Consider the following 27220-nt stretch of genomic DNA (forward strand, 5'->3'; position numbering starts at 1 on the left):
TTGCATATGAAAGGCAGGACTTTGCGTACTTGCTGGAGGTTGGTGTCTAGGCCTGTTGCCATGGGCACTCCGGAGTGGAGCTGGTCCCAGCAGAGGAGGGGGTTGGGAGCGGCAAGGCCAGCGTCCAGCTTAGGCTCTGGGAGGGATGGACTGTACCCCAGGCACCCTGGGAGCAGCCAGCGCTGGCCAGAGGCCACAGAGGACCCTGGGGCAAAGGCAGACCAAAGGTGACGTGGAACCTCCCTACATATGACAGGGTGGACTCTACTTCATGCTGGGTCAAGATCTCACACCACTGGCTCCTCTGATATGCTGGGTGGGAGAAGGGTACAGTGAGGAGCACCTTTCCCAAGGGTTTTGGGACTTTCAGGGGACAGGCTGTTGTCCCCAAGGGATGGCAGCACTGCCTCCTTCCTGAGGCTCACCTCTCAGTGCTGGGTCCTGGTTCTGCCCCTTCCAGTGCGGGAAGATGATGACTGGGAAAGTGACTTTGTCCCCCTGTTCTAGAAGGTCGGGGAGGGTCCTTTGGAGGAGGCACTGGGGCTTGCACCTGTCTTAGCTCTCGGCTTCACAGGCTGAAGCTGCCGGTGGTTCTGTCTCCAGCCTGAACCCCTTTCTTCCAAAACTTCATGCATCTAGTGGTCCCTCAGCCTCTCCAGCCTCAGAGACTCCCTTTGCACCCTCCCACTTAGGGTCCCGGCCCTTCCCTCCAGCCACCCAGGCCTGATCCCTGCGGTCAGCCCAGACTTATGCTCTCACCCACACCTTCCTCTGATCCATTCTGAACCACATGGCCTATGTCCACCACAGCAACCACCCTATGGCCACTCCCCGCCACGGCAGCTGGAGGGTCCCAACCCCCACCCGTGTACCTGCAGGTGTCAGCAGAGAGTGGGATGCCAGTGGGGAAGGCCAGGTTGGGAGGGGTGTGGTGAGGGCCTCCATTGGGGGTGCAGCAAGTGCTTGCTGACCCAGGCACTGCCGTGTGGGGGCAGCCCTTGGCCTCACTCCCTAGTAGTCGGGTAGATTTGCCTACAAAAGGATGGATCTCTCCCTGGGCTAGCGCCTCCTGGTGCTGCCGCAGGGGGCCAGTGACCCCCCCCCCGGGGGGCTTAGTTAGCAAAGCTGCTGTGGGTCAGAGTGAGGTCAACTGGGGAGGGCCTCTAGGCAGGGTGCCCGCATGCAGGGAGCTGCCAGGTGCCTGGTCAGCAGCAGTCAGTGGGTAGAGGGGTGGGGGTGGGGGCAGGGACTCTCAGGCCAGTACAGGAGGGGCTCCAGGGCTGGGAGTCTGGGGAAATGTGGCCTGGCCTCCTCTGCGTCCCTGGCTGTGGGGCTGTAACATGGATGGGACAGCCATGCTGTCACTGTGCCAGGGACCCACATCATCCTCAGGGTTCCATTTCCCCAGCCCTGGAATAAGCCAAGCCATGGTGGGTGAGGTTCCCTGTTATCCAACTCTGGCCTGTCCCAGAGTTGTGGCTGCAGCAAGGCTGGCGACATTTTCCCCTGGGCAGGTAGGTGAAGACGGAGGCTGAGGCCAGAGAAGTGAGAGGACAGTAAACTGGGTGGGGCCCGGATGCCGGGGCCAGTCCTCTCAGCACACCTGGTGCCAGACCTCCCACTGTCTGACCTGCCGTCTCACGGCCCCTGCCTGCCCTCCCACGGAGGACTTCCTGCCCCCATCTCCCACCAGGCACTGTTCTGCAGCCATCCTGGGCATTTCCTGACCGGTGGGAGCTCCCCTGCCAGTGCTGTTTTCACTGATCTAAGCAGAGTGTGTTCTTTGTCAAAACAACGGGGGAAAGCGGGAACCCCCCAGCTCCTGCAGAGAGGCTTCTCGGTGCTGTCTCTGCCTAGCCTCAGCCTGGCCTCCAGGGCTGTCCGGCCCATCCATCCAGAGACCCTTCTGGGTGGGCAGCTGGGGCGGGCTGGCCTAACCTCAAGGCTCTCCTACCTCAGCTTCCTTGGCTGTGAAACCTGGGGGGGGAGCTGGGCCGGCGGGCCCTGCTTTACCCCCCAGGGGCTGCACCCCACCTCCCCTCAAAGGGGCTTTGTGTCACCACAAAGAGGCTCTGTCCCTCAGGAGAAGCCTGGGTGTTGCCATGGTGATACAGGGGCTGGGAAGAAGGGGTCTACCCCCTGTCTTCCGGCGGGGGAAAGGGCGTTGCAGGCTGAGGGCCCTGTGCGCTCAGGCTGGTGGCCAGCGTGGTGACTGCTGCACCTGCCCGCTGAGGCCCCTCAGCCTGGTGGACAGCTGTCCCCTACAGTGCCTCAGTGGGGCCGTAGGGCGTGGTAGGGCAGGGCTCCTAGGCCCTGTGGTGTCTGCCTGTGATCCCAGCCTAGCTGTGAACCCTGTCAGTTCCCTCCTCAGGGATGCTTTGGTCCCTGTGCCCACCCCAGAGTACAGAGGACGGGGCTCAGCTCCATGTCTGGGTCTTGTTACACCCCACCTCTGCCTCCACTGTGCCTGCCCTCCCTAAGGCAGGGCATGAGTCACACGGCACCTTGCAGGGTGGGTGCCCCTCCCGGGAAGGCATGGAGGCAATGGGCCAGCCACTGCCACCAATGTCCGGCCCACTTAGTAGGGCACTACACCTCTCCACACCCCTACAGACTTCATGCTCATCATTGGGGGCGGAGTGGGTGGGCTGAGTGTGCAGGGGAGAAGACACTGCGCTGGCAGCCCCTGCAGCCCTCTCCCTGGAGCTTCCTGGCCTTTGAGCCCTTGGTGGTGCCCTGGGCAGGCTGCAGCAGGGAGCCCAGAGAATGTGGCCCCTCACTGCCACTGCTCCACGGCTTGGAGTCTGCAGGACCACCTACTGCTGCAGCTGCAGCTAGAGTCTGGGTCAGGCACAGGAAGGGCATTGGGGGCTGTTTTGAATTGGGACCTGGAGGACTCCTTTCCGCTCCATCTCATGTCTCCTCATGGAGAGGCAGGTCTCAGGGGACCAAGGAGACTTAAAGGATGCTGCTGTTGGCACAGGGAGCAGGTGTCTATGACCTGCTGGATTGGGAGTCTTAAGCCCAGACCCTTTAGGGACCTCCAGCAGTGGCTCCCTGTGGCTCATGCCTCCCACGGAGGAGGGACAGTTGCTGGGACACTTGCCTGCCCCGCCTGCTCACCTGTCACATCCTGCCTGTAGTCACTGGGCTCGTTTGGCCACTAGAGCCAGCCCTTGTCCTAACCTTAGGCTGCCCAGCTCCCTGGCCCCCAGCAGTGTCCTTGCCTTGACCAGACTCCCAGCTTCCGTATCAGCCCCACACAGCCCCTAGTCCCCCTGGACCTCCCATCCAGCAGGCCCCCAGGGGCTGACCAGTGTAGCTTTGGTCTTGGCCACCTTTGACCTTGGGCACTGCATTAGTGCAGGGCAGAAGCAGCGTGGGAAGAGGCCCTTTCTGAGTATTCTCCCTGGACATGGGAGTGGTCCCTCACATGATCAGCAGGTGCCACTGAGTGAGCATGTGGACAGCCTGGGGAGCTATCTCTGTCCCTCTACCCAACCCCCGATGGCGTCTCATCCAGCCTGGCTCGAAGCCTCTGCTGGGGTAATCAAATTTCCAGGCTGAATCTGATTATGGCCCTCTGACAGTGGGCACCACCCTGGCCCCTGGGGAGATTAGTCCCTGGCCTCTGCTTTCACTCGCCTGCCTGGTGGGGAGGGTATCTGGTTTGTCCATTTCCTACTGAGATTCTGATTATGCCAGCGGCCCGTGCTTCGAGGAGTGGTAGCCTGGCAGGGGCAGGACTGTGAGACTCTGGAGCAGCCTATGAGAGCACCTAATGGGCTGAGGATGCCACTTTGTTGTTGTATGTTACAAATACTTGATGCCAACATGTCGATTGTCTTTTCATTTTCTTTGTGGCTGCTTCTTCCATTATGGAAAATTACAAATGCACAGAAGTGGAGAGCCTAGTGTGATGGGTCCTGCACACCCCACACCAGCCTCACCGTACTGGAGTCATGGTCTGTGAGTAACGCTGGCATCCGTCATTTCATCAAAACGCTCACTACATGTGTTGCTCTAAATGGTGTCAGTTCTTTGAAAAACATGACCACACTGTGTGGCCCTTTTTTTTTTTTTTTTTTGGATATACAGAAAGTTTCATTCTCACAAAGTCACGCTTGTGCATCTTTCCTCGGATGTTCTTTCTGCTGCTTAGAGGCTGAGAACAGTCATCCCCAGCCCAGGCACCCTGGACCCAACACAGTCTGCAAGGGACTGTGGTCCTGGCCTTGGCACAGATGGACATGGACTCCGCCCTGTGAACCCCACACCCCAGGCCCCCGGCTCTGGCCCTGTCCCAGCTTGAGTACAGTGCCCGGCCAGTGGGCTTAGCCAGAAGCTACCCGCAAGGCTTTGGGCACCATCTGACCACGGTAGGGCAACAGGATAAACATGGGGCCCCCACAAGGCCTGGCCAGCTAGGGGGGCGAGCAAGTCTCTGTGCTGGCAGCTCCCAGGATGTCCTCCCAGGCAGAAGGTGGGTGCTGGGCCTGGGTCCAACTCCTGCCAGGGCACTTTGGCATCATTTCCTCCTTGTAGGGATGGGTGGAGGGGAAAGGGGGTGTGGGAGGAGGCTCGATGGTCATCCGTCCCCTCTCTCCCCTCACGGGGGCCAGCGCAGCCCTGGCTGTGTTCTGGTAGACAGCTGGCAAGGGGTCAGGATGGGAGCCAGGCCCCGCCTGCCACCCTTCACTGGCCTGACCCTTCGGAAATTCCTCTAATTCCTCAACCCACATTGGACTCGGGCCCCATAATTTCATTTTCCGGACAAGGCTCTGGCTGCACTCCGGAGGAGGAATGTCTGGGTCGGCAAGATGTCGTCAAATGTCAGCTTTGGTTTCAGGGAAAGGATTTAGCTTCCACCCTCAGGTTCCTCACCATGGCTTCATGTTCCTGACAGTGTGTGTTGACCGTGGTTTGCCCCAGAGGGTTTGCAGGCTGGGGCTTTCCTCACTTAGTGAGGTTCCGGCACTTCCTTCCTGCCCACCGGCCCCTACACAGCCCACCCACCCTTCCATTCATGCATCCCACTCTATTTTCTCCTTCATCCACTCCTCCATCCACCCAGCCTTCAGCATCCCATCTGCCCACCGTCCTACACATTCTTCCATCATCATTTTATCCCTCTGCCACCACCTGTATGCATCCAGCCACCTTCCCATCCAACTAGCCACCATTCACCCATCCTCCCATCTCCCCTCATTTTCTTATGTAACCACCTACTAGCCTCCTGTCCACATACTTGTTCACTCACTCAGTTACACCCCCTTCTATCTGGCCTCCTCTTCTCCCATCCCTCCAGCCACCCACCCACAAATCTGTCTATTACTCATCCATCCATTCATCTATAAACCCATCCAATCATCCATCTAGCTGTCTACCCTTCTATGACTTCACCCACCTCCCTATCCATTCACCCATCTGTCTGTCCATACCCCTCATTCCCCAATCTGTCCATCCGTCTGTCCATCCTCCACCATCCCCCCACCCACCCATCCATCCGTTCATCCGTCCATCTCCCACCATCCTCCCATCTATCCATCTGTTTCTCTCTCTGTCCATCCCCTACCATCCTCCTACCCACCCATCCATCCATTCATCTATATCTCCATCTCCCACCATCCCCCACCCACTCATCCATCCATTCATCTATATGTTCATCCTCCACCATCCCCCCCACCCATCCATCCATTCATCTATATGTTCATACTCCACCATCCCCCCACCCACACATCCATCCATTCATCTATTTGTTCATCCTCCACCATCCCCCCGCCTACCCATCCATCCATTCATCTATATGTCCATCTCCCAACATCCCCCCACCCACCCATCCATTCATTCATCTATATGTTCATCTTTCACCATCCCCCCACCCATTCATTCATCCATCTGTCCATCCCCCACCCATCCATTAATCTCTGTCCATCCCCCACCATCCCCTGACCCTTCCATCAATCTGTCCATCCCTCTGTCCATCCTCTACCACTGCCCCAGCCACCCTCCATTCATTCATCCATCCCTGTATCCACCTGTCTGTCCATCCTTCCCGGTCTCTCCTTTGCTTGCCCTCCCTCTAGTCTCCCATGGGCTGTGTGCCTGGGGCCACCCTCTTCTCCTGTCATGCTTCTCTCCTCGGGCCACCTGCTTGCCCAGCGGTTAGTCCTGTGAGAGCACCTGGAGGCTGTCGTCCTGGTCCTGGACTCCCTTGGGTTTGTGGCCAATGTCCATTGTGGCTGGGGCTGGGTTGGGGCTGGGTCATCACTTTTGTTTTGCAGTTTATTTTTCAGAGTTTCAGTTTAGCCCCGACCTTTCCAGCCCCTCTTCAGTTCCTGATGTTTTCTGGTTGGAACATGGTGTTGTTCACATGGTCCTCAAGTCTGGTCACTCGTGGGCTGTGCAGTGTCATTCCTGCCTTGCTGCTAAGTAAACTCCTGGGGCCAGCATGTTTGGCAAGAATTGGCCTCCTCAGAGTTGGGCGTGAAGCTGGTTGCTGTGTTTTGGGTGGGGGGTCGTGAGGGGTCCACCCGACAAGGCAATGCTGGGCCCTTCCCAGGTTAGGGGAGGCCAAGGTGGCATTGGCTGGAGAGGACAGCCAAGGTCCCTGCAGTGTCCCGCTTCCCAGCCTGCCCCCAGGGCCCTCCTGGGCTCTAGCAAAAGCAAATCGGGTGCCCACTCTGCCCAGCATCCACTCAGGCCCCATCGATCTTAAGAATCCATGCACATTTTGCTTTCCTTGACATCGTATATTTATTACTTGAATATAAAAACAGCATTTTGCGTTATCATTTGAAAAGCAGCCCTCTTTGGTTCTGGGCCAGGATCCCTTGTATCCACATGGGCTCCTGTCATAGGCCAGAGGCCACCATGTCAGGGGAGTGGGCCTGGGCCTTCTGTGCTCTGCCTGGAGCGTATCCCGGGTTGCTCGTGAGACACCTGAGTTGCCAAGGCCATGATCTGCGGGCCCAGGGTGCTTCCCCCCAGGGCAAATGCAGGATGCACCCTGCAGCTGGGGCAGATGGCACAGGCCCAGCACCGAGTTCTCTGCTCTCCTGAGCATGGCTGCCAGACTCTCCCCCCAACACTGGCCAGTGTTTCTGGATGTCTCCAGGGAGACACATGATCGTTTTGCACCAATCAAGCCAAGTTCGGCAATGAGAAGGTCATTGCGGGGTTTGGTCACCTTCCCACTGTGGCCTTGGAGTACTGAGCCCTCAGCCAGAGCCAGTGGGCCCCCTTTAGGGTGGGCATCTTTAGACCCCAGAGCCAGAGTGTGCTGGAGGGGCTTAGGTCAGGGAAGCTGTCCGCAGGGTCTGCAGCCCTAGCCTGGTCCTGCTAGATGGGGGGTGGGGTGTGTGGTGTAGGCAAGGGTCCATGTTTCTGCACAGGGAGGGAAGTAAGCCACCCCAGGTCTGCGAGGCCAATGGCTGCCCTGTGGTCCTGATTGTTGCCATCCAAGGCAGCGTCCCATTCCCTTCTGTCCCTTGATTCCGAGGTTCGGCTGAGATGGGCTGGTGCTGCAGCCAGGACTGGGCTGAGGGCTCAAGTGACATGGCCCTTGCCCTCCCAGGGGGAATACCCTAACATTCCCACCTCGGGCCTAGCACTAGGTTCAGTCCATTCATGCACAAGGCTTCCCTGTGTTGGTGGGTCTGGGGCCTGTGGGTAGACAGCATCAGGTGTGTAGAGAAGAGCTGTGTGACCATGCTCTGGGTGTGCAGTGCTGTTTATCCCTTTGCTGGAGCACCCAGTCTGCACCTCAGTCTCGGGCGGCAGCCCCGAGCTCTCCCTGCCGCCTTCCATTCTGTGGCTGGCTTAAAACAGCTCCTCCACTCATGCTGGCTTCCCTGAAAGGTTGTGTTGACAGTTTCATTTGTGGGGCAGGTGCTGGGGAAATGGAGAGCAGCTTTGGGGGCCTGCACTGGTCTCTCGCCCTTGCTGGGCCTGTTTTCCAGCTGTCGGTGGGGCTGGGCTCCACAGTGTCTCTTCACCTGTGAGGTGCACCCATGTCCCCGCACCGTGTTGCTGGCCCAGCCAGCACTGGCACAGCTGAGCCCAGCACTGCTTTTCCTCTTGGGGGCTCTGTCCTTGCAGCTGGCTCCATCCAGACCAGTAAGCAGCAGTGCTGACGCTCTGGGGATGTCACCCGCAGTGCATGTCCTCCCCATGGAGGGCCCTATATTGGTGCAAGGGCAAGGGATCCAGCGGAGTTGGCCTCAGTGGGCTGGCGGGACTGGCCAGGAGGATGCCTGAGCAGCCCTGGGCACCCGGCCATGCTCACTGTGCTCCGGGCAGTGTGGCCTTGTGGCTATGCCCTGCCCACTGCGGTGAGCCTGGCTCTGAGCTCCGCATACTTTTCCTGCTTCTTTTTACCCATGAAAAACAAACATGCTGGGCAGCCAGGGGGCAAGCTGGGAGGGAAAGTGCTGGTTTGTCTCTGCAGCTGCCAAGCCCTCGTGGCCCCCGCCTGCTCCCCTGGGGCTCTGGGGCCCTGAGGGGCAACACTGGGCTGGGCCCAGCAGGCCCAATCCCACCCTGTGCCTGGCCTCAGATGCCTGGCCCCTGCCCTTTTCTGGATAAGGCATCACACACACCAGCCACTTCAGGCTTATGGTCTCTAACTTCATGCAGTCCCAGCCAGAACCTCAACCAGGCTTGTCCTCAGTTTTTACTCTGTCACGTGTAGCAGGCACCACTCTTGTTCCTGGCCAATGTGGATATGAGTGGAGGCTGGACTGCTGGTCTGCAGACCAGTGTTGCTGGGAGCTCTCAGGCTATGGTCACCTGCGCCTGCTTTGGGGTCTTGGGCACCCATCAGTGGAGCAGCTTCTCACTCCCTGTTTGCTGGCCACACTGGCCATGCCACACCAGCTGTGTGGCTACAAATGGTCCCCCACCCTTTCTTGGCCCTGGCATCTGCCTCTGTGAGATGGGAGTGGGGTGGCCCTGTTAAATGGAGGGTGGGCTGACATGTGCTATGGGCGGCAGAGGGCCCGGGAGGTAGGAAGCTCTAATGAGCTCTTCCTGCCCTTCCCAGTGGGCTCCAAGCCGCCCACGGTCCATGTTTCTGCTAGGCCTAGCAGGAAGCGGAGGAGCCAGGTCAGAGTCCCGTGACCCATGGGGAGTGAGCCGGCTGCTTCCGGCCAGCCTCGGATTAATGGCTTTTAATTTAGAATTTAATCAGTGTGCTTCCCTCTAGAGGGCTGGATGCTCTGGTCTGGGAGTGAGTTGTATAGTCTGTGAGTGGGGCAGGCAGGGGCCCATGATGGCCTTGCCAGGCTGTGCCCCACCCCACTGAGCTTACTCTGCTTTGCCTGCAGCTGGCGGGCGCTCTGGTCATGGAGGACTGCAATGTGCACTCGGCCGCCAGCATCCTGGCCTCGGTGAAGGAGCAGGAGGCCCGCTTCGAGAGGCTGACACGGGCACTGGAGCAGGAGCGGCGCCATGTTGCCCTGCAGCTGGAGCGTGCCCAGCAGCCTGGCATGGTCAGTGGTGGCATGGGCGGTGGGCAGCCCCTGCCAATGGCCTGGCAACAGCTGGTCCTCCAGGTAACAGCCTAGTGACTTGGGAAGGGTGAAAATTGCCAAGTGGGAAAATAATCAGTGGGTCCTGGTGGACCACAAGCCAGCATGCACTCGCTTATTGCAAGATTTGCTGGGGCTCCTGGGGAGGAAAGGAAAATGGGATCCCAGGTTGGGCTGGAAGTCCCACTTGGGTGTGCTAGGCACCATGTGAAGAGTGGGCAGGACACAGCCCAACACTCAGAACAGCACCCTCCACTGAGCCCTCAGGGCCCAGGCAGCTGGATGGGGTCTGTTCTGGGCAGCTCCTTGGTCTGCCTAGAGACACTTCAGGGGTTTGCCTGCACCATGCCTAACCCTGCCACAGTGTTCATTGCATGCACTGGTGGGTCAGCCCCAGGAGGAGGCCCGGAGCTCTGCCTGCAGCTTAGAGGCTGACCTAGGAGCCTCATTTTCTCTGCTGGCCATTATCCTCAGACTGGGCTCCGGCCCCTACTTAGCCTCAGGAGGTATAGAGCCCTCTGTGTTCCATGGCCAGGCCCTAAGAACTCTAAAGTTGGGGTATGCAGTGAGCAGTTAGACCACTGGGACACCCCATTCCCAGCACCCCAGTGCTCTAACCTGTAGATGAAACAGCAAGAGCCCCTGGCTTGGGGTTAGGAGGCCGGAACAAGTACATGCAGGGAGACCTGGGATGTGATATGATTATCATGGTTCCTGTTACTGACTGAGGGCTAGCACAGCGGGGAGTCAGGGTGGAGCTGTCTCAGCAGCCACGGGGAAGGGGGCCCTCCTCACCACCGAGCTTAGAGGCTGGGGGGGTTGCCTCCTGCTGTGGCCTCTGGGTTCTTCACAGAGTGACCCTAGAGGGCTCTCCCAGCAGAGTCCTGTCTCCCTGGCTCAGCTCCTTGCCCCCCTAAACCCAGCAGCCAGACCTCCCCCCAGCATACTCCCAGCACCTGCACCCCCACCCGCCCTTCTTTGGTCGTGCTGGGCTCTGACTCTAGGGACCTGCACCTGGCACACACATGCCAGGGGCTTGGGGCAGCCTGGCCCTTCTCATCTAGAGGGAAAGGGAGCAAACGCTGGTCTCTGTTGAGGCAGCCCCATGGGCTCTCCTCACCTGGCTGGGGCATGTGGGGCTCAGAACCAGCAGCCTGTGTCAGGCCGAGGGACCTGGGATTGGTGACTACTCCCTGAGTCTTGGTGTCCAGACTTGGTATCGGCCAGCAGGCAAGTCATGCTTCCTACGTCTGCTCACGAGACCCACATAGAAGGCCCAGCCCAGCACCAGTGCATAGTCAGAGTCAAATTAATGTCCCCAGAGGGTCCGAGACTCACTGGGGGGCCCTTTGTCATGGCCCCTGGTGCTCAGAGGCCTCTGGTGGGTCTCGGTGCTGGGGCCACCCTCACAGCCCTCAGACTTGAGATACTTCAAAATGTGAGGCCTGTACCCTCAAACTTGAAGGGGGGGAAGCAGAACGCTGGGCCCAGCTGGGCCATATAGGGATAGTGGAAGCCAGTGAACCCGAGGCCGCCTCTCAGGCGCCAATGTGTTCAGTCCAACCCTCCCAGACCGGAACAGTCCTTGGACAGGCAGTGTGGGATGACCCGAGGCACCCCGGAGGGTTGATGCCCTGGGGGGAAGATGTTCCCACAGCCTGGAGCTACCCTGACCTCCTCAGGCAAAAGACTTCAAGACCTTGGGCTACTGCCCCTCCACCTACCACCCCTGGCCCTGAACTCTCCCCCCAACCCCCTGCCCTTGATTTTCTCAGACTGGGATTGAAGAGAGCATGTGTTGCCAGGGCTGCAGCTCAACTGGCTGGGCTGATGAGGATACTAGGGGAGGCAGGGCCTCATTGGGCTGGCCAGCCTTCCCAGATTGGTTTCAGTAGGAAGTGCCTAGCGATCTACCTACTGAGCCACAGGGTCAGAGCCCGGGCTTTGGGAAGCCAGGGCAATGGCAAGGCAGGTAGCTGGGGGCTGAGGCTGGGGAGCCAGGCTGGGGGGAGTGCTGCTGCACTCGCTGGGCTGCTCCAGGGTCCTGGCTACCTGCCCTTCATGTTCCAGCAGGAAGGGGCCCCTCCTCTAGACAGCCAGCTGAAACAGGGCTGACGCCCACCCAGTGGGGAGGGGTGCCATCAGGGAACTTGCCTTGGGCTCGTCTTAGGTGGGTAGGTGGTTGGGACACTAGCAGCTGGTGCAGTTGAGAAGATGGAGCCAGCTTAAAGATAAGATGCGGGTGCATTTCTGGCGCAGTGTCTGGTCCTCTATGCTCTGCTCCGGGGGTTCCAGGCAGGTTGGCCCTAGATGCAAGATACAGGGGTTCGGCCAGTGGTAGGATAGCTCACCCCTCTGCAGGTGAGGGAACTGAGGCACAGAGGGGCACATGGTGGGCACCTAGAATCTTGAGCATGCTAGCCGAGTGGCCTCTGTATATGGCACTCAGGGCAGCAGGGAGTGGTCCCTTCGGAGGCTGTTTTCTGAGGGGTCTGCGGAGAAGCCAGTGGGAGGCCTGGGCCTGAGCCCTTTCTCTTGCCAGACCCACTGAGCCTCTCTGGGTTGGTCCCAGCTCATTTCATCTCAGAACCTGTTTCCCTGTTCGTGAGCTGGAGCCATTGGCTTGGCCTTTGTGGGGTTTGACATAAGAAGGTGGTTCCAGCCGGGCCCTTCCCCTCGGGTTTTTCGCTGCAGCAGAACCAGATTCTCTAGGGTGTGGCCCACATTGAGGCTGCCCTGGGGGAGCGTTGGGGGTGCATTCAGGGCTTCTGTGCCTCTATGGGGAGAACCCAAGATACAAAGTGGGGGTCCCCTGTGGGGCCCTTTTCCAGGTCGCCATTGAACTCTGTGGGGACAGTTCCTCGCAGGCCCATTCGGAGTGGCGGCTGGGCAGGAGGGTGAGGGGGGATCTGGGAGACTGGAGGGATCTCACAGAGCCGTGACTACTGTCTCATCGGCCCCCATTTCATGGCAGGTGAAACTGAGTCACAGCCAGGTTTGTGCCAGTGAGGGAGGCCTTGCGCTCTGTGCATCTGTGCATCGCAGCACGGGCACCTGCCCTGCAGGAACTGTTTCCCCCTCTGCAGGCGGTCTGAAGTGTGGTCATAAACCGAGGCCTGGGAAGGACTTGGCCAGTCTTTCGGCGGGAAAGTGACACCCCTGCCGCAGGGAGGGGGAGGGAGCAGAAGTCCAGGCCAGCAGTGGGTGGGGGGAGGTGGTGGGAGGTGGGGGGACAGGGGGCGACCCGGGGCTGCAGGGCCCCGCCCCCTGTCTCTGGGGGGCGGGACCTCACCCCGCCCGCCCTCCCCGGCCCCCGCCACGCCCCACCTGGGCGCGGCCCCGCCCGATTGGCTGCTCGCCGTGACCGCCGCCAGATCCGCCCCCGCGGGGAGCGAGTCCGCCGAGCCTGAGCCCGAGCGGCCGAGGCGCCGGAGCCGAGCCTGGTCCAGCCACCGCCTCCCCCGCTGCTGGCCAGCGCCCCCCGAGTCCCGGCCAGATGCCGGCCGAACTCAGACAGGTTGGAGGGAAGTTGGCTTGGGGGGACCCTGGCCCGGGGTCGGAGGCAGAGGGCGGGGCGTCGGCCTGCCCGGGAGGACCCGCTTTTGTTCCGCGGAGCTGCTGGCCCGAGGCGGCTATTGTCTTGCGCCCCTGGCTGGGCTGCGTCAGGCTGGGGCCAGGGCTGGGCGGGTGGCGGTGTGAGCGCAGTGCCCCCGGGTGTGCAGGACGGGCCGCAGAGCCTCTAGAGCCTATCCCCGGGGCCTGGGGGGCCGGGACCCCTGGCAGTTTGACCCTCCTCTTGGAACCGGCCCGGACCGAATGGACGCTTCCTGGCCAGCGCCCAGGACAGGTGCCTAGGGACCCGGGTGGAGAGCCAGGGCCTTCCTGAGCAGCTTCTGTCTGTGCAGGAAGGAGGCTGAAGTCTGAAGAGGGAAGCCCGGGTAGGCCTTCTGCTCCCTGAGAGGGTTCCTCCTCTCCCCTCCGCACCCCCTGCGCCGGCTCTGACTCCCGGGACCTGCAAAGGAGCTTCCGGAGCTTTAATGGAAGTCTTCTCTGCCTCCGAGGCGCACGTGATGGGAGGGGTAGAGACAGGCCCTGCCCACTAATGGATGCTAGAGGGGATCTCTAAGGAAAATGGGGTCCTCCCCCTCTCAGCATTGAGGTGGGGGGAGGCATAGGCAGTCCGCCCTCTGCTCAGAGCAGTCCTGGGTTCAGTAACAGGCAGGGAAACTGACTTGAACAGAGGAGAGACCAGCCAAGACCCTCTGTGGTGGGAGGCAGGTCTCCCACACACCTGCCTACCTGGGCAGCCAGGCCCCTGCCTGTCGTACGTCCCTGGCGTGGCCCCCAGGGTCTGGCCCTCAGAGATGGAGGGACCAGTTTTTGGAAAATCCATGGTCACAGTGTGTCTGATGACCCTGAGCTGAGCTTGGGGAAGCTGAGGTGGATGACAGTCAGCCCTGCTTTCCCACCCCAAGCTTGCTCCCCCAGCTTGGCTTTTTGGCTTCTCTGCCTGGGGCCACGCCCTGGCAGGTGTACTGCTGTGTGGAGGAGTAAGCTCCAGGTCCTGGAGACTGGTCAGAGGCTGTGGCACCAAGGGAAAGGGCATTTTGTGGTGGCCAAGGGCTTGCTGCCTGGTGGGAGATGCCAGCCTGGCTTGTCCTGGAGTCTACCTGGGAGGGCCATAATGGGGATGGGAGGAGATTCATTCATTCATCCATCTGACAGCAGCCACTTCCTGCCCTCTGGGAGCCTGGCCTGCAGGTGTGGGATCCAGGTGTGCAATCTCACCTTAACTCATTCTGTGTGTGCTAGCCAGGCCTTGGACAGGGGAGGGGCCTACCCCTGCAGTCTGTTCTTGAGGACGCAGACCGTGGTTGTGCATCTGTGAAGTCCGGTGGTTTGGGTAGATAAGTACTATGGGACCAGGGCCCAGCCACCTGTGCCCCAGCATCCCTCTGTGTGTTGGTCCAATCTTGCTTTTCTGCTCCCTGTGTTCCTTGCATTTTGCCACAAAGGTGGGACTGGTGCTACCCAGTGTGTCCCACGACCCCAGCCCCCTCTGTCTTTCCCACCTCCCTGTGAAGAAGCTGAGCCCCAGGTGCGTGATGGGGCCCAGAGCCCCTGTGCTGGGCTCAGCCCTGTGTTCCTGGGACCCTCTTGTGAGCAGGGGTAGGTGGTCTACCTCCCTGGCCACTCTGACCCCTCCCACAAGCCCAAGGGAGCTCATGGGAAACCCCACGCCTGGGCAGCAGCCTGTTTCCAGGCCAGTCCTGGGGGCCCCAGACCTGGTGCACCAGAGATTGAAGAGCCAAGGGAGGGATGAGTGCTGGGAGGCTGGGCGGGGTGCAAGAGGAGCAAGGATGGGGCCCCGGCTGGGGAGGGGGTGATAAGAGACGACTGACAGGATGCAGCATGTGGGGTTGGGCTGGAGGTGGGGTGTTCAGGGTAGAGTCCATGTCTAGGGTACAGAGGGGAACAGCCCAGAGTTGGGTCTGAGGCAGAGGCTGTGTGGGGCTGCAGGGCCAGGGTCCCTGAGAGTGGGCCAGCCTGGGCAGGTGCACCTCAGACATGGACACTGGGGCCAGACAGGGATCCAGGGACTGCAGCCAACTCCTCTGTTGAGAGTCAGCCCACCATTCCACAGCCCCAACCTGAAGATGTTGCAGAGACCTGAGGCACCAGATGGCTATGGGCCTCTCACTACTCTACACCTCAGTTTCTCCATCTGCCAGCCAGCTCCGAGACTCCCAGAGTGGATGTTGGGGAGGTGATTGGCAGTTGGTGGCCCCTGTCCCTGTGTGTTGAGAGTCTGTGAGGCCCTGCATGGATAAGGGTCTCCGATACACGGTGGAGGATGGGAGGATGTGTGCTCACAAGTGTGCTTCTGGGAACAATGGGCACTGTGCCCTTGGGGTGCTGTTAGAGCACACAGGTTGATGTGCTTGGCCTGTGCTGGGCTGGGTGCTCACACACGTGCATGTACGTGCATGTGTCCCTGTCTGAGGGGTCATGTATATGCATGTGTGTGTGCCTGGGCATGTGTAGCGGGGGCCTGGCTTTTCTGTGATCACTGGCTGACTCATGCTCCTGCCACCCGGGTGAAGTCATTGCTCGTTTTTAGCTCCCTGAGGTCATTTGCCAGCAGGGACTCTTGGGGCCTCTGGATCTTACTGCGGGGCTGCTAGGCTGGGGCTGATGGGTGGTGCTGCAGGGTTGCCAGGTCTTGCTGGGGGGCGTGGCTCTCCTGGACCACCCCAGCTCTGCCTGTCAGACCCTCACCACAGCCTTGGTGGGAGGGATAAGCTGGGCCACAGAGTGGCATCAGGGTCCTGAGATGTCCTCCCCTTTTCCTTTCCCCCTTACCCCCACTGCCTAGCTAGGGAAGAGCGGGCTTTTCTCTGAGTCTTTAATAGATGTAAATATATACACATATGAGGGGCTACATCCCACTGGCAGTGTCCTGGGTAACGTCCCCTCAGTGTTGCTTCATACCCTCCTCACTCTGTCGCCAGAACTGCAGCCCCTCAGTGCCTGGGCCCCTGCTTGAACTCTGATGAGCCCCCCAAGGGCCCAGCAGAGAGAGCTCAGGGCCTGACACACATTTGCCAGGTACCAATGGGGCAGCCCAGCCCCAGCAGTGATGGGCCACACAAGTCTTCTCCTGCTTCACATCAGTCCCAGCTCCCCAGTGCCTTTGGAGAAGAGCCCAGTCTGCCCTGCCTGGCAGCATGCCAGTTGTCCCCACTCTAGGCCTCAGTCTATTTCTTTTTCCCAGGGAACAGGTCCCCTTTTCCTAGCCCGATCCGCAGCAGGCATTCCACCTACATCTCAAGACTGAGGGCGGGATGAGGCCCAAAGCCTTCCTTGCCAGATTGCCTTCTGTGGGGGTGCTTGAAATCCCACTTGGACTGTGAAGTTCTTCGTAAATCCTCTCCCCCTGCCAGGCCTCAGTTTCCCCATCTATAAAGTTACCTGTCATCCTCCAAGACCCTGCCCGTGGGAGAGGGGGAGGTGCCTTCTGTGGCCACCTCTTTCCTCTGTCAGCCTAAGGGATACATTTGTCCTAACATGTTGGTGCAGGCCCCTTCCTGGACACCTGCACTGCATGCATTTGGGGGTCAAGTATTCCCCCAGGATAGGACCCTGACCTGGGGAGGCTTCCCAGCCCACGGGCCTTGGCAGGCAGGTCCTGAGGGCAGCGCTGAGCATCTAACCTGGCTCACCTCCCAGGCCCAAGAATGGGCAGAGCCTGCCTCTGGAGCCTGGCAGAGCTTGGTGTCTGTGCAGGCCCCAGGGGGCCCAGGCAAGAGACCCATTGTGTAGGGACCAGGGGCCTGGGCCACAAAGCGGGACCTGTCCTCCTGCTGACCCTGCCCTGGCTGCCTGGGAATGTGCTCCCCCTCTCCCACCCACCAAGGCTTGGGTTTCAGCTCCTGCCCATCCTGGCTGGATGCCGATCTCCGGATGTTGGTGCCATGTGGCCCTGGGGCCAGGCACCTGTGCAGTCAGAGGCCCGGGGCAGGCTGTGGGTCTCAGGTCCTCAAGCCACTCAGCGCGGCAGGGGTTGGGCCTGGCTCTGATGTGGCCCAGCCTATCCTCTTTGAGCCTCAGTTTCCCCACTGGCAAGTCTAGTCAGTAGGCATGTGGATAGAAAGGTCTCAGTCCAGAGCTGTCTTGCCTAGAATTCCACTGTCGTCACCCCATGCAGAATGGTGGCAAGGGCACCCATAAGCTCAAATCTACTGTGTCTGGTCTCTGATATGATGCCCAGAGTCTCAGTCACTGGGGGCGCCAGCCACTGGCCCGAGGTAGGGCCAGCCTGTGCCTACACAACACTCAAGAATGTCTGGGCTGGAAGGAATAAGGACATATTGGTGCTGCAGGTGCATGGGGTGTTCTGGGAACTGCGTATTTCTGTCCCTTGAGGGCGTCTGGCTGACATTGGTGGCGGGAACCCTAAGTGTGGCCACAGGAGTCAGTAGGCAGTGCTGAAACAGCCCCCACAAGGCTTCTCTACTCAAGGTGTCTGGAGCAGGTGAGGGAGGAGGCCCCAGGACACCATGATGTCCCAGCTAGGGGTGGTGGTTGACATCAGGAAGGCATCCTGCAGGTCTCACTGGCACCTCCTGGGGCCTGGAGGAGCCTGTGGCAGCCAGGCCATGCAGCTTGCGGAGGGCCCTCTAGACTTCACCCCCAGCGTCTGTGTCCTTATCTGCCAACTCAGCCTGAGGAGGCCTGAGATGGGGGTCCAGCCCCAGGGTCCCCCCAGGATGGGGTGCCAGTGCAGGGTTAGCATCTCGATGTTCAGAGGGCAAGAACTTATTGCTGTCCTTGTCAGCTTGGGCCGAGACAGGCCTTGGGGTGGGTGGGTTCAGGACCAGGAGGAAGGCACCCTGGTGTGCTGGCCAGCATGAGCTGAGGCAGAGCTGCTGTGTGTGGGGACCTGCACTCCAGGGATGACTGAGCAGCAGGCCTGCCCACCAGTGTCCCTCCTTGCCCCAGGAGCAGAGCCCAGGCAGCCAGGCCCCACTGGCCACAATGCCGGAGGCACCTGATGTGCTGGAGGAGACCGTGACAGTGGAGGAGGACCCTGGCACACCCACTTCCCATGTGTCTATTGTCACATCCGAAGATGGCACGACCCGGCGCACCGAGACCAAGGTATGGCCAGGCCCAGGCAGTGGGTGGGTGAGCAGGGCCAGGCTGCTGCAGCTGTCCCACCTGCAGAGTGGACATGGAAGCCTGCCACCTGGGGCCTCTCATTGCTCGAGTGGGAAATAAAGGCCAGCCAGACCCCAGCAAAGCAGTTTCTAGGCCTCTCGTGCTACCCCACCTACCTGCCTATCCATCCACCAGGTCACCAAGACTGTGAAGACGGTGACCACTCGGACAGTACGCCAGGTGCCCGTGGGCCCAGACGGACTCCCCCTGCTGGATGGCGGCCCCCCACTAGGCCCTTTTGCAGATGGTGCCCTGGACCGGCATTTCCTGCTGCGTGGTGGTGGCCCAGTGGCCACACTCTCTCGAGCCTACCTCAGCAGCGGGGGTGGCTTTCCCGAAGGCCCCGAGCCCCGGGACAGCCCCAGCTATGGCAGCCTGTCCCGAGGGCTGGGCGTGCGGCCCCCACGTGCTGGCCCCCTTGGCCCAGGCCCTGGTGATGGCTGCTTCACACTGCCTGGCCACCGGGAAGCTTTCCCGGTGGGTCCTGAGCCTGGGCCACCAGGTGGCCGCTCCCTGCCTGAGCGCTTCCAGGCAGAGCCGTATGGCTTGGAGGATGACACACGCAGCCTGGCCGCTGATGACGAGGGTGGCCCTGAGCTGGAGCCTGACTATGACACGGCCACGAGGAGGAGGCCTGAGTGTGGGCGGGGCCTTCATACCAGGTGAGCTGCACCCCGTCCCCTGTGGCTACCTCCTCTGGGAAGTCCGCCCTCCACCCCCCAACTACAGAGTGCCCCACTTGTCAAGTGGCTGCAGTTGAGTTAGTCATGCACATTAGTTTGAATTGGCCTTGGCTCTTGTCAGGGACAGAAGAAAGGTGGACCCTGGGGTGGTGGGAGTTCGGCTGGGCACTGTCCTGCAGGCCCAGGGCCCAGGAAAAGCTGGGAAGAGTGCCGGCCACTGGCCTTGCTCCAGCCACACTCTGGGTAACCAGAACCCAGAGCCCTGGCCCTTGTCACAGCCCCTGGTTCTGTCCCCATTGCCCTCAGTTTCTGCATCTGGAGTGGGGATGTGACCACAGCCCGGGTCTGGATTTTGTTGTGTGACCCTGGCCAAGTCACCTGACCGTCACTCCTAGCCTCAGGGCAGGGGGTTTGATGACAGCAACCCACAGGGCTATTGAGAGCTAAGGAGATCTTGTGCTCCAAGGGGCTGGTGGCCTGAATACCCCTCAGGTGGTCCTACTGGGATGGCTTCATGCGGAGAGGGCCATCTACTCCCCCTACATCCTGGCACAGCCAGAAACGGGCCTCATGGAAGATGGGGTGGTTTTGTGGAAGGGAGGTGAGACGGTCTCTCCAGCAGCCATAGCAGATGTCGCACAGAAACATGTTTTGCTCAGGATTGGGAAACACTGCCTGGTGACAGCAGTGAGTGAGCTTGCTGTCCTGGGAGGGTTGCCTGGGTCCTGATAGCCGCTGGCTGGGGTTTGGCATTTGGCTCTGAATTGGTTCTCACTGGGCTGGTGCATGACTCTCTGTGTCCCCACCATGCTCTGGGCCGAGATACAGGTGCTCTCAGCCCAGCCCTGCTGAGTGAGTTTGCAGTCCTGAAGAAGGTGTGATGGGGCAGCTCAGAGGCAGGGCTGGCGGCTGCTGTGACGATGTCCACGCGCCCCACTTGCCTGTGCAGGGCCTACGAGGACGCAGCAGATGATGGCGGCGAGCTGACGGATGAGCGGCCTACGTTCCCAACGGTGACGGCGCCCCTGGCCCAGCCTGAACGGGGCAGCCTGGGCAGCCTGGACCGGCTGGTGCGGCGTTCGCCCTCAGTGGATAGCGCCCGCAAGGAACCGCGCTGGCGGGACCCTGAGCTGCCTGAGGTGCTGGCCATGCTGCGGCACCCCGTGGACCCCGTGAAGGCCAATGCGGCCGCCTACCTGCAGCATCTGTGCTTTGAGAACGAGGGTGTCAAGCGGCGTGTACGGCAGTTGCGGGGGCTGCCGCTGCTTGTGGCACTGCTGGACCACCCGCGGGCTGAGGTGCGGCGCCGGGCCTGTGGGGCACTGCGCAACCTCTCCTATGGCCGCGACACTGACAACAAGGCCGCCATCCGGGACTGTGGTGGTGTGCCTGCCCTGGTGCGCCTGCTGCGGGCCGCCCGGGACAACGAGGTCCGCGAGCTTGTCACTGGTGAGTGGGACCTGGCCATGTCCACATCCCCTGGGAAGAGAAGAGTGCGAGGCTCAACCCGGGAGGAACGAGGCCACTTGGCCTGCGACCGCCTGGGAAAGTACCCGGTAGGCAGGAGTGCAGCTGCTGAGACGCTTGCCCCAGGAGCCAGGCATCAGGCCCAGACACTGTGACAGGGTCCCCAGTCTCTACCATAGCAGGGAGGCTGACACTGGGCCCCTCGGGCATGTCCCCTCACCTCCTGCCCCCACAGAAACTCTCCTGGGATGCACCTCCTTGGTTCCCACCCCAACAGTGCAGTGGTGGGGCTTGTGCCTTGTGAGAGCTGAGGGACAGGTAGGGTCACCTGACCGTGTCTCTGTGAGGCCCTGTGGCCTCAGGAGTGTTAGTGCCACCTGCCACGTGGCAGGGAATGGGTGGGACGGGACAGCACTGCCACACCCTCCTCTGCACCTCCTCCCCTTTGGGGCTCCTTCCTAGCTGGAAACCAGTACTGGGTGTCCCCCAGAACCACTCACGGCTTTTGTTACTTCCTACTGTTCTGTGTGAGCTGGGACATGAGGAGGGTGGGACAGGTCCTGAGTGTGGCCACCCAGGGAGGTAGGCAGGCGGTGCATATGGTCAGCACAGATTGGCCAATCGCACCCCACAGGCACCCTGTGGAACCTGTCATCCTATGAGCCCCTGAAGATGGCCATCATTGACCATGGCCTGCAGACGCTGACCCACGAGGTGATCGTGCCCCACTCAGGATGGGAGCGTGAGCCCAACGAGGACTCCAAGCCACGGGACGCCGAGTGGACAACTGTCTTCAAGAACACGTCGGGCTGCCTGAGGTGTGGACCAGGCCTGGTGCTAAAGCCCACATGCACACCAGGCCCCATCCTCGTGGTCCGAGATAGTGTAGAAGATGGCGGCGAGCTTAAGCGCCAGAGCTTAGGAGCTTCAGAGCTGTAGCACAAGTCCTGTGGATGAGAAGTGGGGCCTGATGGGGCTGTCCTCACCCCCAAGTGGTGCCCCAGTCTTCCCAGGGGCACCCTCTGGAGGGGTCTCTGTGGTACCGTAGCCCTGCCCAGCTCTCACCTACCTTCCCATCACTTGACAGCCAGAGGGGGAGCTGGGACCTTCCTGTTCGTCTGCCTGGGAGGCTCATCCCAGCCACCTGTGACCTCTGCCCTTCCCCTCCTACCCCTGGGAGGCCCTGCCGACCCCACAGAGTCCTGGGTCCCACAGTCCTGCTTGTCCATCAGGGTGTTCCCCCCCAGCCCTGCAGGCTCTTGACCTTGGGGTAAGGTGGGGCCCAGAGCTGCCATTGGGGTGGCGAGGGACCCAGAATTGCCCTTGCACAGGTTCAGGTCTGTCTTGAGTACACCTGTCCCTTTCCAGGTCAGCTGGGAGGCAGGGAAGCCCTGTCTTTCCCTGCCCAGCTATCCCCAGCCAAGATAGCTGTCTGCCAGGGTTCCCCTCCTGAGGCCTGGGGGCAGTTAGCTTCTCCCCCTTCACTGAGCTCCAGGCTGTGAGGTCCTTTCCCATTAGTGCTAGGAGGGCAGCAGCAGGGCCTATTTTGCAGATGAAGACAAGCCCACAAGGCCAGGGTGGGGCTGGGGGGTTTCTGGTAGCCAGGGGTCACCTGGCCTGCTCTTGGCCACACAGGAATGTGAGCTCCGATGGTGCTGAGGCCCGGCGGCGACTCCGGGAGTGTGAAGGGCTGGTGGACGCACTTCTGCATGCCCTGCAGTCGGCTGTGGGCCGAAAGGACACTGACAACAAGGTGGGCAGGGACGGTCACAGCCTCATACCAAGGGCTGGAGAGATGATCATGCAGGTCCCAGGAGGCTGGAACTGTGGGAGCAGCACAGGGGAATGGGCTTGTGGGTCTGGGGCGGCGTTCTGGGTGTGGCCCGCCTCACAGTGACCACACTGAAGTGGGCACCATCCTGCAGGCAGAAGGTGCGCCATGAGGCAGAGGCTTCCTCCCATGGACCCTCCCTGGCAGTTACCGCCCTTTTGCCCCCCTCCACTGAGGTTTCCCTGTCCCTTTGCTCCCGGTGCCCTCATGCACACCAGCTGTGGCCAGTCTTTCCTGAGGGCCAGCCCTGTGGTGCCCTGCCCCAGCCACTCACCTCTCCCTGCAGTCGGTGGAGAACTGCGTGTGCATCATGCGGAACCTGTCCTACCACGTGCACAAGGAGGTGCCCGGGGCCGACAGGTACCAGGAGGCCGAGCCCGGGCCCCTGGGCAGTGCTGTAGGCTCCCAGCGCCGGAGGCGGGATGATGCCAGCTGCTTTGGTGGCAAGAAGGCCAAAGGTGGGTGGGGCGGACTGGGGTACCATCTCAACTCCTGCCCCAGCGGAAGGCTCTCTGTACGCCCACAGCAGCCCATCATGGAGGCTAGAGGACACCTGGTCAGCCCCCAACAGGCAGGCAGGGAAGCTGGGAGTCAAGGAGGCTGGACTGACCTGGGTCACACGGTTGATGGGGCCCAGGTCCAACCTTCCCCATCTACACTGTGGGACCCTCAGGGAGTACACAAGGGAAACCAACCGATGCCCAGACCCGGTCTCTCTACTCCGGGGAGAGTTCCACTCGCCCATGAGTTGGGAAAGAGCCATGGCTGTTGCTGCCTGCTGACTGTTCACAGAATAGCTATAGTCCACCACCAATCTGTGGGGCAGCCCCCCATCTGCCTGGGCAAGATGCCCTGCACACCTCTACCACACTAGCAGGGTATAGGTTCCCAGGACCTCCCCAGCAGCTGTGGGGGACCTATACACCACCTGCCCCTGCCCCACTGGCCCCAGGCCTCCCTCTTCTTGTCCCCCTGGTGGGTGCTTAGCATCCAGAAGTGATGAGGTAAGGTTCCACATGCTGCCTGCTTGATCCAGGGTATGCAGTGGGAACCTGAGGCCTCCGGGAGGGCATGGGGGGGGTGATGAGTGCTGCCTGTTCAGGCTCCTCTCCTCTCTCCTCTGCTTCCTCCGGCCTCCCAGAGGAGTGGTTCCACCAAGGTGAGTCCCTTTTTATCCTGCTCTCCAGGCCTGGCGTGTGCAGTGGGCACCTGGGAAGAGGCGAGCATGTTCCAGCCCCAGGGCCCTGCCCCACCCCTGGCTTCATCACTCGGGCTGCCATCTTTATGACAGTGGCAGGTGGGAAGGCCACGGGGCTCATTCTGTAACCCCAGACTTGCCTACCTGGGCAGAGTTGGGCAGAGCCAAGAGTGGGCAGGGCCCGGGGGTACTTGTCTCTAGGGGCACCAAGGAGCAGTCTGTTTCTCTGATAGAATGGGGCATCATGTGGCTCAGAGGGATACAAGGGTCCCATGAGGGTGAGCAGGGCAGGGACCCCAGGTCATCTGGCTCCACTCTGCTGCCTTCTGAAGGGGTAGAAGCGTCATCTGACATGGGGAGAGTGGCTGACAGTGGGCTCACTGTCACAGAGGTGTGCAAGCCAGGGCTACACAAATGTTAGGTGGGCTGCTGTGGGGTTTCTCCTGGCTAGTAGATCCTGGGACAATGTCCCGACCCCAGCTGGGGGAGTTTCCCCCTAGTTCTGCCTTACTGTGTGACCCAAGTGAGTCTTGTCCTGGTCAGCCTTCAGTTTCTTGGCTTGTATCCACCTGCCATCCAGCCAGGGCTCCTGGCTTCCCTCAGTCTACATACCTGGCAGTTGCAAGGGAGACACCGGGAGGGTCTGTGGTACAGCTCCCAGCACCTGGTGGGAGATGAGTCCTAGGGGCAGGCCTGGGACATCCCCAGGCCCTACTGCCATTAACTCCTACCCCTAGGCTAAACTGTCTGCCCAAACTCTGACAACGGTGCTCCACTCCCACAGGTGCCCAGGCCTGGACATGGGGGTGCCTTTTGGGGCCTGCGTAGGAGAGAACTGTGCCCAACTCTCCTGACACACCCATGTCCCATATGGGGTCTGCCTCACCTCCCACCACCTTTCCTTTCCAGCAAAGAAGGATGGTGAGATGGACCGGAACTTTGACACGCTAGACCTGCCCAAGCGAACTGAGACCGCCAAAGGTGAGTGGGCTGAGACGAAGCCAGCTCCACTGGGGGATGTCTGGGCTCAGGATTGTCCTGGTAGTGAAGCTTTGGGCCATGAAGCAGGCCTGGATGGCCTCAGGGAACAGATGGGGAAACAGGCCCATAGGTGCAGGATTTCCTGGAGGGTAATTCAGCACCGGGACACCTGCTGAGGGTTTAGAATGGGAGGCAGTGCCATGGGTCATGTCAGGCAAGGTTGGGGGAGACAGGCACAGAGAGGCCAGGGGCTTACTCAGCCTCACGGTGCGTAAGAGGTGGGAAGGTTTGGAGGGACGCCTCCAGTGGAGGCAGGGCCTCCTGTGTTAGCCACAAAGCTTGAGTTCATCTGAGGGGGCTGGGAGCCAGGCGGGCATACTCACATCCAGGTTCAGAGGCTGGGCCAGACGAACACCTGCAGGGGCAGGGCAGTGCCTATTGGGTTGTATGCTGGGATCTGGCCTGAGAGAGAGGTCTGCCCTGGTGGGGCTTAGCCAGTTGGAAGAGCCTGCATGTCACGCAGGAGGGCTGTGGGGGAGCATTACAGGCAGAGCAGGGCTGGTGCAGATACCCCGGTGGGGAGTGTGCTTGGAGTGTGTTGGAGCAGAAAGCCCAGCAGGGCAGGAGTAGAGGGAGCATGGGGCATGAGGACTGGCGAGGGGGTGATGAAATGTCACTGGGCAGGTACAGGGGAGAATCGAGGTAGTACCCAAGCCAGGCTGAAGCTCCAGTTTGGGGACAGGCAAGCTTGGAAGGCTGTCTTGACCCCTCATTTCTGGAGCACTGGGAAGAGCAGCAGGACGGCGCCTCAATTGCCCGGGAACTTGGAGTGGTTGCCAGGAAGAGTGCCTCCTGTTGCTAGCGCAGCTGCCCTGGTTGCACTGCATCAGTTGACTTACAGAGGGTGGGCTCTATTGTCAGTGGGGGAGGGTGGGTCCTGTTGCTAGGGGGCGTGGCTCTGCACAGCTTCAGTTACTGGTGAAAGCAGGTCCTCTTGCTAGGGGTGTGGCCTTGGTTACACAACTCTCAGTTACTGGCCAATACTGGTCTTGTTGCCAGGGAGGGTGGGCCCTGTTGCCAGGGGCGTGGCCAGGATGCATAGCTTCAGGGACATACCGGGAAATGCAGGTCTTGTTGCTAGGAGAGCGTTCCTGGTTGACGCCTCCCTCCCCACCCCAGGCCTCCTGGATGCTCCTGCTGCCAGGCAGGTCCAACTGATGGAGCCTCAGTTTGCTCCTCTGTGAAATGGGAACGCTTTTCCCCTTGGGTGACTATGTTGATAGTAAATATTACGTGACTCATCCACACCCATCCCTGGCCCCAGCTCACCCGCGCCCTGGGAGCTCTGAAGCGAGAAGCGGGAGGGGTATGATGGATGAGAACAGATTCTGGGTGACCGAGGGTGGCGGTTTCCTTGCACCTAGGCTTTGAGCTGCTGTACCAGCCCGAGGTGGTACGTCTCTACCTCTCCCTCCTCACGGAGAGCCGGAACTTCAACACCCTGGAGGCTGCCGCCGGCGCTCTGCAGAACCTCAGTGCCGGCAACTGGATGGTGAGGGACCAGGTCTGGCAGGGTGGGCAAGTCCTGAGAGAGGGAATCTCAGGCACCTCACTGTGCAGCTCCTGCCTCGGCTGGCGGGGAAAGGAGGGGCCACAACACCACCCCAAGATCCAAGAGGTGCATGGGCTGCGGGCAATGCGTGCACCCTGGACGGTGGGAAAGCCTCGGTGGAGGTGCCATTGAGCTTTTGGGGTAGGGCCTTGTCGGGCACGGGAGCAGGAAGGCCCAGCTGGAGGGAGCGGTCAGCGTCTGGAGGTGGGAGAGTGCCTGGCATGTATGTCTGAGCAACCCTATCCCCGCCTCCGCAGTGGGCCACATACATCCGCGCCACAGTGCGCAAAGAGCGCGGGCTGCCAGTGCTTGTGGAACTGCTGCAGTCTGAGACCGACAAGGTGGTGCGCGCCGTCGCCATCGCTCTGCGCAACCTCTCGCTGGACCAACGCAACAAAGACCTCATCGGTGAGGACGCCTGAAAAGCCACGCCTGGGCACCGAACTGTGCCTGCAGCTCTGGGGTCCCATCGGAGGGGTTTGGAGGATGAGTGGTTTGGGAGTCCAGGCCCCGCCCCTCTCGCTTGGGCGCTGTCCCAACTTAGGTAGCTCCAGTCCCCGTGGCTCTGTCTCTGAAGCTCAGCGCCCTGCTCACAGGGTTCCTTGTGGCGGTCTCCAGGGGCTCTCCTGGCAGTGCCCCTCGCCCACGAGGGATCCCTGCTCCTTCCTGGAGAGGTGGAGCAGAGGTGTGTCCTGACACCTAGTCCTGCCCCTCAGGGAGCTACGCCATGGCCGAGCTTGTGCGGAATGTGCGGAATGCACAGGCTCCGCCGCGACCGGGGGCCCGCCTGGAGGAAGACACCGTGGTGGCGGTGCTCAACACCATCCACGAAATCGTGTCCGACAGCCTGGATAACGCGCGCTCACTCCTGCAGGCACGCGGGGTGCCAGCGTTGGTGGCTCTCGTCGCCTCCAGGTGTGGAGGGGCGGGGTCGGTGGCTTGGGGAGCCGGGGAGGTGGGGGAGGGGCCATCACTGACCCCGCCCGCGTCGCCACAGCCAATCGGTACGCGAGGCGAAGGCGGCGTCACACGTGCTGCAGACAGTGTGGAGCTACAAGGAGCTGCGTGGTACCCTGCAGAAAGATGGTTGGACCAAGGCGCGCTTCCAGGTGCGGCTTCCCTGGCCTTCCCTCCCTTTCCTGCTCACTTTGCCTTATTCCCACTCCCTGTGCTTCACCCACCCTGGGTCTATGTTTT

At 60.9% G+C, this 27220-nt stretch overlaps 1 protein-coding gene across 10 annotated transcripts in view; it reads left to right on the plus strand.

The window, feature by feature from the left end:
• The window catches only part of ARVCF (ARVCF delta catenin family member), a 54701-nt gene that overhangs the window by 24511 nt on the left and 2970 nt on the right, over positions 1–27220 (plus strand). For 2 of the 10 annotated variants that reach the window (XM_055253585.2, XM_055253587.2), the window contains exons 3-15: positions 9327–9554; positions 18033–18191; positions 18387–18913; positions 19884–20383; positions 21036–21219; positions 22037–22154; positions 22519–22690; positions 23374–23391; positions 24340–24411; positions 25836–25963; positions 26281–26431; positions 26740–26938; positions 27021–27132. In XM_055253585.2, the coding sequence (XP_055109560.2) occupies positions 9327–9554; positions 18033–18191; positions 18387–18913; positions 19884–20383; positions 21036–21219; positions 22037–22154; positions 22519–22690; positions 23374–23391; positions 24340–24411; positions 25836–25963; positions 26281–26431; positions 26740–26938; positions 27021–27132 (2568 nt within the window). Of the gene's footprint in view, positions 1–9326; positions 9555–12908; positions 13048–13078; positions 18192–18386; positions 18914–19883; positions 20384–21035; positions 21220–22036; positions 22155–22518; positions 22691–23373; positions 23392–24339; positions 24412–25835; positions 25964–26280; positions 26432–26739; positions 26939–27020; positions 27133–27220 lie in introns of those variants that run through there. The other 8 variants (XM_055253586.2, XM_055253588.2, XM_055253592.2 and 5 more) reach the window with 7 other exon arrangements.

This window comes from Symphalangus syndactylus, chromosome 18 (genome assembly GCF_028878055.3).
Source record: "Symphalangus syndactylus isolate Jambi chromosome 18, NHGRI_mSymSyn1-v2.1_pri, whole genome shotgun sequence".
NCBI lineage: Eukaryota > Metazoa > Chordata > Mammalia > Primates > Hylobatidae > Symphalangus > Symphalangus syndactylus.